General features: G+C 42.4%; 1 protein-coding gene across 15 annotated transcripts in view; it reads left to right on the forward strand.

The window, feature by feature from the left end:
• Positions 1-12,941, forward strand: part of LOC143217386 (protein turtle) — a 102,058-nt gene that overhangs the window by 24,025 nt on the left and 65,092 nt on the right. For 14 of the 15 annotated variants that reach the window (XR_013010798.1, XR_013010800.1, XR_013010795.1 and 11 more), the window contains exons 2-4: positions 3,313-3,443; positions 6,057-6,224; positions 7,975-8,288. Coding sequence is in view for 9 of the 15 variants with exons in the window: in XM_076441617.1 (XP_076297732.1) it covers positions 6,076-6,224; positions 7,975-8,288 (463 nt within the window). In the remaining 6 variants the exon portion in view is untranslated. Of the gene's footprint in view, positions 1-3,312; positions 3,444-6,056; positions 6,225-6,266; positions 6,605-7,974; positions 8,289-12,941 lie in introns of those variants that run through there. The other variant, XM_076441616.1, reaches the window with a different exon arrangement.

Below are 12,941 nucleotides of genomic sequence, written 5' to 3' on the forward strand. Positions count from 1 at the left end.
GATCTGTCGACTTCGCTTGAGTGCAATTTACCCTTTCCAAATACCGCGACCAATGATATTAGATCTCCGTGCTCGAAAAGTGACTATTCTAAAACGAAACAATTCTTCGAGGTCACAAAGAAATAGCAGAAATACAGGATCTAAGAAAGAAACAGACCCGAGGGTTTTTCTTGGATCAAGGGATAGCCTTCTTAGATCTGAAATAAATGAAAATCGTACTAAATTCTGTCGTATTTTATATCCCAGCATTTTTCGATTAGCATTTTCGAAAGCAATAATTGCATAAAGATCAGCAGTCTAGTAATTACCGATCAAGGCCTCGCTGTTAGAACAGAAATGTTAACGCAGACAATTCTGACTTTGCGTAAAAATTCGCTACTAATAATTTGTGGCCTGGTGGTCTCCAAAGTGCAAAGAATAATTCACGACAATGTATAGACCGCGGAGAGCTCTCTTGAAAATCCATTACCATCGCCGCCGTTCAATTTTACACTTCCGTTTCCTCGAAGTTCGCGGATCGATAACCGCGACGGAAGGCCGAAGGGGTTGAAATATCGTTTCCCCGCCGATTCCGCGGGTTTTGGATTCGTGAAACGGAGAGAACACGGCGCCATTTACGATTATTAGCGTTTCACGCCGATATTATTCCTGGAGAGGGTTTTACTGTCCCTTGAAACTGGCCGCTTCCGGAAACGCAGTCTGTTCACTCCGAGGCGGCGTTTCCGTCGTTCCGGAGTAAACCGGCGATGAAGCGTGCCATAACCGGGATTCCGGTATGGTTACACGCGGGAGCCGGCTAACTGGAAACCCGTCAGCACCTTCGAACGGGTCAGAGAGGGATCCGGGTGCTAATAGCACACCTACAGAGAGGAACGTCCCGCTTTGAACAATGGCACATGTCCTCCGCTCAATTCCACCCCCGCCGAACCACCCCCACGACATCACCTGTCATAACTCGTCTTCGTGTTCCACGGTTATTAGCGCCGAGCCGCTGGGACATCTCGCACCCCCGCGATACTACCCCCTTTCAACCCCTAACTCGCTCATGGTCCGATAAAATCACAGGAATCAATTTTAGGAATCCTTTTATTACCTTCTTGATAAAATACCGTGGCTAATTGTTCGATAAAAATATATTTGCCTTCTGTAAACCCCCTGACTCGGGTCATTTTTAGTACATTATCGATAAAAATTCTCTGCATTGATTGCAAGCAATAGAAACGATTAACGATTTTAATTGAGAAATCATACATTGACATCTACAATTTTTTAAATGTTTCTAGTCATTAATTATTATAGCCTCGTTACAGTCGAGTAACAGTGATCTCTGAACATTTTTACCTCGTAATTTTCTCGCTTAAAAATGTGTACTAATAAAAAAGTTCTCGAGAGGACTTTCGGTGACCTTAAACGCAAATATTAGCTGGAATCTTTTTCACAAAATCCTTTGCACAGCTCTTGATGGATCACCAGAGGAATTTAACTCATAAAACTGATTAAAGCAGTCCGACAAAGATATTAATCGTTATGTGACATCTATCTCTGCTAATCACCGCGGAGAAATTCTATTTCGTATAAAGAGCCACGGGACTGTAATGAAGATACATACAAACCAATACGATAGTGGTTCTGACCTCTAAGCCTGCAACTACGAATTGTTTTGCTGACGTACACGCTTATCAATGCCCCGTGAGAATTAATTGCCCTTTGGAACAGCGCGTTACGTTCTCGCAGACCGGTAAGTTAATTGTGGAATAATATAATTAATCCCTCCATTCTTCCATTGTGCGTTTCTAATGAGTTCATTCTGCGCGATAAATTGGTGCGCATAACGGCAATCAGCGATGAGAAAATCGGGACCGTGGTATTCGTGAATGGTTCCTTAATTGACTGCGAAATAACATTCACGCAACTATCGCAGTTTTCTCTGTCGGCGGAAATTTCGTTTTAATTGACGCATTGAAATTCTTGCGAGCCGAACACCGGCTCGAACTTGTTCGATTCCCGGCAACAAACTTTTTCGCATAGATTCCTTAATTAACTGGAATATAATAGCGCGACTATAATAGTTTTCTCGTTTCATTTTACTCGATACAGTCCCTCGAAGCAGCAGACACCCTCCCCGGAACCGGACCGCGGAACGCGAAATTAAAAATATCAACATCAAATCGAATTTCAACGGTTAATTATTAACATTCGATATTCGTTGCGGCGAATATGTTTCCCCCGAATCGAATATCAATTCCGGATCGGTTTAATTCACGGAAATTCGAACGCTCGCATGGACACCAGCCAAGGATTTTCAATTTGAATCAATAATGTGTTGCATATCGAATCATGGATGTTTAACATTTTATGTGCGTCAAATAAATCCGCGCCGGCACGATCGAGCTATCGAGAGCCAGCTCGCTGCGAAACTAACCGGAACCACTCTGGAACATGGGAGGACCTTGTGCAATTATTTTCTTTGTGGAAAGGAAAGTTGAAAAAAAATGTGAGATATGGTTTTCATTGTAAAAGTTTCAAGGAACATCTCCGTAGTTTTCTTTCCCGGTTTCCTTGCAAAATGGCTGAGCTGGAATTTTTTATATTCAGTGCCAGAGCAATCTTCTTCGTGATAGGACATAGTCCAACGATTTGAGCTCTGCTAGTAGCCCATCAATCTATCAGGATCCACAGGATCTTGATCCTTTTAGCTCATTCTTGGATCCAAAATCCTCAAGAAACCTCCAAGGTCATTTTATACAGATTCCCCAACGAGTTTGACTGTTTCTCATGTAATTTCGTGAAGAGCTGCTAACTCATTCCTGGATCCAAAATCCCCCAGAAGCTTCCAAGGTGGTTTTCTGCAGACTCCCCTTCGAATTTGACTGTCTCTAATCAAATTTCGTGAAGAGCTGCTAACTAGTCCTTCGAGGAAGTTCTAAGGGCCCTGTTAGGGCCACGAGTATTCGCACAGAGACGCATGGACAGTGTCAGTCAAGCATTTCCGGCGATTAGGTCCCTGGGCCACGGGCAAAGCCAAATCGATCGCATCGCGTTCGCGTCTGAGCACGTATTTTGCTAATCGATTCGATTCAGTGTCCGCCTGCCTAGAATTTCAACAAGGCTCTAGGAAGAAAGCGGTCGTGCTCGATAATCACGATGTAAGCGCACGTGTAATACATACACGCGCTTCAACCCGTAAGGGTCTTCGGGGTTAGCGTACCACTCGAGTGTAACGAATGATACGTGCTCGCCTAACCGTCTAATTTTCTTTCGTTCCCCCTTCGGAGCGAGATATCTAATGACAGTTCTCGCATCTGTTCGCAGGTGATGCTAGCATCGGAACGTTGCGGTGGCTGACGTGGCTGCTACCGAGGCTGAAGAAGTGGCGAATTTGCTGAAAATCGGCGCCGGGAGCGGAAGATCCGGGCAGCGGTAGTGGTGGCGGAACGGCAGGGGTGAGTCCATTTGCTCACAAATATTTACACGGGATGAACACAATTATTTGAGCATCGTAGCTCCCCTTTCTTCAACCCCTCTGCATTGGTCGAGTCAGTCGATCCTGAAGCACAGCTTTGCAATCGTGAAGAGCCTGGGAAAAAATCGAGTATGTCCAAATTTTCCAAATTTTCTTCAAAATTCAGGGAACTTATCTTCATCGAGGTATCTAGAACAGTTCAAAAACCAGTCCCTGTTATAAGCTTCAACTCTGCAGTTTTTATTACAATAACTAAACCACTTTGACCTCCGCCTGAATTACTTTAATTGTTCCGGGATTTTTAATTGGAATTTGCGAGCGAGAGCGGTGGGTTGAAACAGATCCGGCAATCTAATGAGCAGTTTAATTATTAAAAATTGTTCACAGACGGTGAAAAATATTCTTTCTCCACTGTATTTCCCTTCTTTCAGCTCTATTGCAGAGTAAATTTCACCTAAACTACTTTGATCTTGGCCGCGGCTGAATTATTTCGATTATTGTGGGATTATTAGGGGTTGAAACCCTACGTATCAAAGGATTGAGTGTTTCGAACAAATTTTCCTGAATCCCGCTTGAATGACTGTGATTATTGTGAGATATTTAGGGGTTGAAGCGCAGCGCGTGTCAGAGAATTAAAAGAATTAAAAATCGAGTTTCCGCTTGGATCGGGTCATCGGTGAGGGTAAATTAGAATTGAAGGGTGCAGCCAAATTGTTCTAAGCCCCGATCGAATGTACTTTGATTATTGTGGGATTGTTAGAGATTGAAGAATTAAAAATCGAGCGTCGTGTTTCGTTTTGTGCCGGGACATCGGCGAGGGTTAATTAGAATTGTGTTGAGGGGTTGCAAACAAGTTTTTCCGAGCAATTTAAAAAGAGCCGTGGCACCGACCGGCGTCGGGGCGGATTCTGATTGAAAATAGCGGAATCGTGCCGTGAATGGACGATCGTATCGAGCCTCGTCGAGCGTCCGATATCCTGGCTCCGGTATCCGGAGAAGTATTCGAGCCCGAGGCGTCCCAATCCACCCCCGCTGATGTTAGACGCCCGTGCCGGTAGACATCTGCGAGCAGACACGAGCCGAGGGAAACCGGAACGCGACGGGAACCTCTCTCTCTCTCTCTCTCTACTTCTCTATTTCTCTCTACTACGTTCTCCTCGTTCCACCAAGCAACCCTGATACCGGCATTCGTGTCGAATCGAACCAATCGAACCCTTTATCGAACGATTCGGCCTCTCGGTTCTCGACGAAGTAATCGGGTCGCGATAAGAATCGAGCATTAAACCGACCGGCGCGCCGATCGATTAAGGCATTATCTCGCGATATTATGCCGGTCTCTTTCTTTCTCTATTTCTGTCCCGGCACTCGTTTTCCTTAAGGCCTGTGGGGAATTACGGGGGTTGCAGTGTAATCAGGGAAATGTTAAAATTGTAAAAGGAGGTTGCAATTCTTTTTTTTTAATTTGTAATTTTTGGTACGAGCTTGTTTTTAATTGGAACGAGTTGGTTTCGCAATGTTTGCACGGGGTAGTTTTAAATTCGAGCGAGTTGTTTAGAGGCTGTGGGGAATTTGGGGTTGCAAAGTTGTTTGGGTTAGTGGTGATGAGAGAAATGTTTAAATTCTGTTTTTTATAGAGATGGTTTATATTTTTGTACAGGGTGATTCGATTGCTGGAACGAAATGGATTTATATTGTAATTTTGCCACAGGGTTGTTTTGAATGAGAACCGAATAGATTTATATTGTAATTTTTTTTACGATTTTAAATTGAGGCGAGATAGATTCATATTGCGATTTTCGCACAGGGTTGTTTTAAATGGGCGCGAACTGTATTTATACAGAGTTACCCAGGAGTCATTTCATTTGCGAAAATAAGAAAAAAGAAATCACATAACAAAGGTGAATTCTTCTCGATCGAAAATTAAATATATAATAAATTTTATGATTTCGGCCGCAGGGTTCGATCATTTATAGAAAACCAGCAAATGTGCAATTAATTAAACATGCTTCTCGCTGTGTTACAATATTTGTTCAATAATATTATATATTATACATATATTATTTTTCAGACGCAAAAAATGTCTCTTTGAGAATGATCCACATAAGGATCGAAACGTCGAGAAGCATGTTTAATTAATTGCACATTTGCTGGTTTTCTATAAATAATCGAACCCTGCGCCGAAATCATAAAATTTATTATAAATCACATAACAGCGCGCTTAATTAATAGGTACACATATCAGGTTGGAGGTTTAATATTATTCAATTATTTCATTTTAATTACAAGCAAAATTTGCTTATTTCAAATACGACAAAACTTTCCCTCCAAATATTAGATGATTGCATAAGTTCGTGCCCGATTTTCATAGATGTCGCAAACTAAACTGCACGGCGAAGTGTAAAAATAATTACATGGTCACCAATCTTTTCTAATTGTAGTAATTAATGGCGACTATATAATTGATAAGTAAAGCTGTGTTCTTCAAAATTTAACCACTGAATTTTATTTTCAAATCGAGTACGAAAATCATCTGACATAATCCACCAATTTAAAGATAATAAAGTAATTTAACAGGTTACCTTATTGTTTTCAGGTACTATGGGAGCGGGGGAATGGGGGGCGGAGGAGGGCTACAAGCCACGGACCTCCGGCGAAGGCTCGAGTCCAGGTGTTCAGGAAGCACTCTTCCCCAGAGCCCTCGTTCCATAAGGCACGATGGTTCTTCGACAACGGATGGAGGCCACTGCGACCACGAAGAAAGGTAAGTAAACAATCCACATAATCGCCTCGCTATAAACATGACACAACCCACGAAACACAGTTCTCAAGTTACATACCACTATGAAAACGTCGCAAGAGACACCTCTGGATCACTCTCGAAAATCTTATTCACGTACCTTCGCAATCTCGCCTCTAGAGGGCAAGTATGTTGCGTACTCAGGATCGCGCCGATCGCGTGACATTGAGTTGTATGCGTGTAGTTATCAGTTGTGTCCTGACCTTCATTGTGAACTAGTGTATTTATACTTTATCGTGATTGACGAATATTCTTCTCGCCGTGAGACTTCACTGACAACGCGATGTTTAGTAATCTGTGCTGCAAATGCGTGCCATTGTTAGCTGTGTCGACTTTCATTGCGAGTAAGTGTTTCTACTTGATTCTGTTCGATGAATAATATTATTCTTGTTCTAAAACTCGGTTAATTCAATGTTTAATAATCAGTGCTACAAATAACCGTTATTATTAGTTGTCTTCTCACTCTCGTAGTAAGTGTGTTTATACTTGATTCTGTTCGGTAAATAATGTTATTCTTGTTCTAAAACTCGGTTAATTCAATGTTTAATAGTCAGTGCTACAAATAAGCGTTATTATTAGTCGTCTTCTCACTCTCGTAGTAAATGTGTTTATACTTGATTCTGTTCGGTGAATAATGTTATTCTTCTTCTGAAACTTGGTTAACTCAATATTTAATAACGAGTGCTATGAATACGCGTCGGTTTAGTTATCTTCCGACTCTCGTAGTAAATGTATGTATACCTGACTCTAGTTTACGCATAATATCATTCCTGTTTCGAAGCTTGATTAATTCAACGTTCAATAATGAGTGTCACAAATACGCGTCATTATTAGTTGCGTCCTGAATCTCTCGTAGTAAATATATGTATAGCTGAACGAATAATATTATTCCTGTTATAAAGCTTGATTAATTCAACGTTCAATAATGAGTGCTACAAATACGCGTCATTATTAGTTGTGTCGTGACACTCGTAGTAGGTGTATGTATACTTGACCTTGGCCGGAGAATATTCTTCCCGTTCTGACACTTGATTAATTCAATGTTTCATAATCGGTGCTACTGACTTTCATAGTAAGTGTGTTTATACTTGATTCTGTTCGACGAATAATATTCTTTCTGTTTTATAAAACTTGATTAAATCAGTGTTTATAACCCTTTGCACTCGGAACTATTCTAATTGGAAAACCGAATTTTTCTTCCGGCCTGAGATATTTCCATTTTATATAATTTTCATAATTTTATCGATATAAAACTGATATATTGCCTCGTACAATACTTTCAGTAGTTGATGAGAATATTAAATACGTTTAGTAATTTATTGAATACAAATTTAATAATGCTCTGAAACTAAATTCATATTTCTCCTGTAAAACTTTCTCGAGTTGTGTCACTTCCGCCACAGAATTGCAATATACAATAGACTCGCCTAACAGTTCGTCTAAATTTACTCGCGAAGTGCTCGTCCTATACGAAAAAACCTATCGAACAAAAGCGGTCCGATATTAACTGGAGAATACAAAACGCAGTAATTGATTTCCCGATAAAGCGAGTAATTTACGAGTAAATTGAGGCGATATAGTTAAGTGGGCTCGCTCTGTATGGATATAAATATTGTAGCAACGCGGACGCCGAGTTCTTTTTTTTCGCGTTAGTATCGTTGAACCCATGCGAGCTCGGTGATTCGTGGACCGATAAAATTGATTTTTCCGACAGGGTTGGCCTGCAAGCAACCCTCGCTTCCGGTCAACCGACTTGTACAGGTTCTTCCCGGCCGTGCAGGCGTCAGGAGGACGAAGAAAATGGCCACGAGAAACGTGTGAGAAGGTCGAAGGGTGGCGGTGGCCTACTCGGCTCGCTGTACGGAAAGCTGAGGCGGATCTCCGTCGGCAGATTCCTCGGCAACGATGCTGAAGAGGATGAGGGAGGCAAGAGGCATCGGTTCCGGTGGTGTCGCAGGGACTTCCGGTGGATCGCGGATGTGGCGACGAGGACCCTGCTCCTCGGTATCGTGCTCTTCGTCACGCCAGGTAAGCAGGATTCTTCAAATATTAACATTTGATTTTGATACAGCGCTCAACTTTCAATTTATTTTATTTTATGACTTTTATATTTTAGTTCGGACATTACTATTTCATTCGTGGATCTTAAATATGGAGCACCTTTGTACCTCCATTGTTCAGAGACTAACATAGGAGTAATTTTGGATACTTTCAGAATTTTCCATTGGTTCCAGATTTCTTATTTTACAAACTGAAATAATGAAAACGATTGTATAGATATCTCTTTAGTAGGCGTATTACAATAAGAACTGCACAAAGGTGTAGAGGGCTAGTGTTAAAAAGAATCTTTTATGTATAAGGGGTTATTGAAATAATAAAATGGATTGTATAGATATCTTTAGTAGACGTATTACAATAGGAACTGCACAAAGGTGTAGACGTCTAGTATTAAAAAGAATCTTTTGTGTAGAAGTTATTGAAATAATAAAAACGGTTGTATAGATATCTTTAGTAGAGCACGTATTGCAATAGGAGCCGCGCAAAGTTTAAATAAAATCAATCTTGTCATTTTTATAAAGGAACTTGTAGGTTTAGCGGTGAAAGGAATCTTTTACGTAGCTTTGTATAACGAGGTATCTCTCTGGAGGATCGTTCGGAAAAATTTTACAATTATTGAAATAATAAGAACGATTGTGTAGATATCTTTAGTAGACGTATTACAATGGGAACTGCACAAAGGTGTAGAGGTCCAGTGTTAAAGAGAATTTTTTATGTATGAGGGGTTGAACGAGGTATCTGTTTTACAATTATTGAAATAATATAAAACGATTGTATATCTATCTTTAGTAGGGCTCGAATTGCAATAGGAGCCGCGCAAAGTTTAAATAAAATCAATCTCGTCATTTTTATAAAGGAACATGTAAGTTTAGTGATAAAAGAAATCTTTTACGTAGCTTTGTATGAGGGGCTGATCGAGGTAATATCTGTTTGGAGGATCGTTCGGTAAAAGTGGTATCGGAATAGTAAACGGAACGCGGGTCGGGCTGCCGGCACGGTGTGAGGAACGAGCGAGTGCACGCGTAATTGTACGGCCTTATGGCAGACACGTATTACCAATCGCGAGAGGCATCTTGACGGAAACCCTCCGCTCGATCTCAATCGACGTGATTACGGGGGTCTGACCTACGCGCATCCCAGCCGCCTCGCATTCAATCCAACATCGATCCGGTCGATCGTACTTGAGGGACGATGGAAAGCCATTACCGTGGCTCGGTAGACTTGTTCTGATTAGCGGGCTCCTGTAATTGATGTACAACGCGGGTAACCGGCAGACGGTAATGAAACAAACGCGTGTTCGAGTGCTCGCCGCGCAAAGGGATCAACAAACATCCGCATCGCCTCTGACAGCGAGTCCTCGAGCTTCCCATTTGCTAATCCGATCGATCCTCACCTGCTCCGTACCGCTACAGACATCGGCTCTTTCTATTCAATCTTGCTTCGCCCCGAAATCCCACGAAAACGTAGACAAGAGAAGATCGTAGAACCATCGAAAAAATTGTAGGACCCGTAGAAATGTCGTAGGGCCCATAGAAAATTGTAGGACTCCTAGAGGACTGTATCGTCTTCGAAATAATTGTAGCATCTGCAGAGAACTTCTAGGGTGTACGAAAAAAATTGTAGGACACAGGGAAAATTTCTAGGCCTCATGAAAAAAATTGTGGGGCCTAAGAGAAGGTTGTGGAACCTTCGAGAATATTGTAGGACCCGTAGAAAAATTATAGGACTCCAAGAGAACTTGCAGAGAACTTTCAGGGTGTTCGAAAAAAATGTCAGGGCGCGGGGAAAATATTGTGGGACCTAGGAGAATGGTCTGGAGTCTGTGTGATGTAACAGGGTTCCGTTCAATTCAGTTTCTCTTTAGTCGGAGCGTCGATTGTCAGCCGATCGTTCTCTCTTTTCGTAATTCCCGCAATCCAGTTAAACGGTTCGAAACGCCGGCGTTTTCCGGCCACAAAGGGTAAAAAGCGTGGGGTTAAATTACATCGATTCATAATTTTCCGCGAAGCACGAGCGCATCGTTAGCGACCACACAGAGAGAGACAGAGACAGAGAGAGAGAGATAGAGAGAGGGAAAAAGATGGAGGGGCGCTGCACGCGTAAAACGAGCTTTCCGCCGACGAAGACTGAGTTTTAATGAAATTGTTCCCGTTGATGAAGCTAACGAGCGTCGTAAGGGCGCTCGCGCGTTGAAAGGAGAAAGCATCCTTTGAAACGAGCACGCATTGACGTCACTTTATTCATCTCGTCGCCGGTAAATCGGTTAAGTGCGCCGCCCGCAGATTTTTCTGCCTCGGCTCAACGGCCGTAAATAAACGCGATAGAAATGCTCCGTGGTAAAAGAAAAAAAAGAGATAAATCTCTCTCGCCCTCGGCTCTCTTTCTCTTTCTCGTTTTATTTGCAGTTTTTCCTTCTTTTACACTTTTTGTTTTCGCCACGCGCACGGCCAAGTTATTCCCGTGCGTGCAACGGTCCCGAAACACCACCGTCATCGATTCGTTGGTGTTTCGTTGTTCAAGGCTGATGCGACGAAACTGTTAGGTCACTCGCTGGAAACAGGAAAAAATACTCCTCTGTTGGGAGGAATGCTCGACACAATTGTTTCTCTAGCTTAGAGTGGGTTGTGGTAGTTGCAAAATATTTTTCGAACGTCGCAGGACCCGCGGAAAAAATTTGCTAAGCAAGGGGTAAATTTTTAGGGCTCACGAAAAAAATTGTGATACGTAAAGGAAGATCATCGTACCTTCCATAAAAAATTTGGGACTCGTGAAAGTGTCGTGGGGGCCATAAAACAATTTCACAGTCCAATATACAGCTCTTAGGGTGAGCGAAAATTTTTTTTAGGGCGTGCTAAAAAATCAGGGTAATTTTAATAATCGGAACGCGCCCGCAAACGTTTCCGAGAGCCTAAAGTGGCCATTCCTTGAAACACAGCTTTCCCATAGGGTTTTTATCGTGCGCCCTCGGGGTTGTACGGCCCTGGGGCCGTGGGAAAGGGGGATCACGAGCGAAATTACCGGGAAAGTTGTTTAATATAGAAAGTTCGGCAAGTCGTGGAACAGGCGAAAGACGGAGGGGGGCCCATTGTGATCGCCACTTGGGCGCCTCGCAGGTCGCCGGCCTTCTTCTCCCTTCGTTCTCTCGCGAGCAACTTTCCGAGTTAATGCTCGTAATTTATTTATTTCCCAATTATTTTCCGCCGGACTTTCCGCCCTCTTCCGCGAGTTTCGCCGCACGCGAAGTGCCCTTCAGCTACTCCGCCGCTTTTTAAATTGATTCCGTCGAACAAATGGACTCGCGGGCCCGTGTAATTTCGCTGGGAAAAAACCCGCTTAAGAAGACCGGTCGCATCTTGCGCACCGACGACAACCGAAATTAGTCCGACCGGTGCATTCCGGGTATTATTTTTCAACGTTCATCAGAATACAATTCAATTCCGATTTAAGTTAAAACTTAAACATTTCTTGCGACCTAGAATAATTCCATTGTATATGAATTTTTAATTTCTGTGGATGGGAAGTTGATATTTATAATACATTAAACGATTAGTAGAGAGCGGATCTTTGCGCAAAATAGAAATTTATTTTCTTCGTGAATACATTTAATAGGTTAAAAATAATATGACAGCATTTTTAAACTCCTCTAATGTCTTCACTGTTTTAAATTACGCCTTCTCACTTTTGTCATAAATGCATAACATCCGCTGTTTATTGATTAGATACCGACATATTTAATAATGTGTACAATATTGTGAATGGTACAGGAATTTTCGAGTGGTAAGGGTGAACAATTTGGTTGTTGTTAATTTTGGACGAAGCAGTGTGCGTCACGCGCACACATAGAGGTTTAGTTCGCGATTAAATTTCCGTGGTGATCGCAGGGGCTCGCAGAATGGCACATGGTCGCCATAAATTACTGACGCGCGAGTCACCCGCTCGTATTGCCGATGAACGATTATGGTTTCTACCTCGTAGGCTGCCTTCGGTGAGCGGCCCAGATGGCAGGCGATGAAACGAGTCGCAAATGACGTTGTCCCTTCCTGGAGGGTACGTTGCCCTTGTTCTAAAGCTCGTTCCACACGGCAGAGCTCTCTCTCTCCTTCTCTCTGTAGCGATGCGAGGTGGAACGACGCGGCGATCGATAAAGGCCGAGTTAAAAAACCTGTCGTAGCGACACCGAGTCGAACTTGTTTCATGTCAGACCGTGTCGGGTTGACGTCTTCATGAACGATCGACCTGCGATTCGAATCAGAAAACACCCGGAAAACCAACAAATTGTTTATCGAAAGGCGGAACTTTCAGAACAAGGACTCTTCTAAACGTTGCCGTAGTCTAGGCACTGTAGCTTCCACAAAAATGAACATTATAGCTTCAGAAAATTTGGGTAGATTCATCAACTGTTAGTCAATTAGTGTCCAAAATTTAAAATTTTTGTACTCGGTACTTTTCTTTTCAAAAATTCCTATAGCAGGTCTTGTGATCTGAACGACGAACTAGGGAGACCCTCTAACTTTGCCATACTACTGGGACTATAGCTTCCACAAAAATGAACATTACGGTTTCAGAAAATTCGAGCACATGCTTCAAATGTTACTTAACAAGTGCGTAAAATTTAAAATTTTT

The sequence above is a fragment of the Lasioglossum baleicum genome, chromosome 16, assembly GCF_051020765.1.
Source record: "Lasioglossum baleicum chromosome 16, iyLasBale1, whole genome shotgun sequence".
Classification (NCBI taxonomy): domain Eukaryota; kingdom Metazoa; phylum Arthropoda; class Insecta; order Hymenoptera; family Halictidae; genus Lasioglossum; species Lasioglossum baleicum.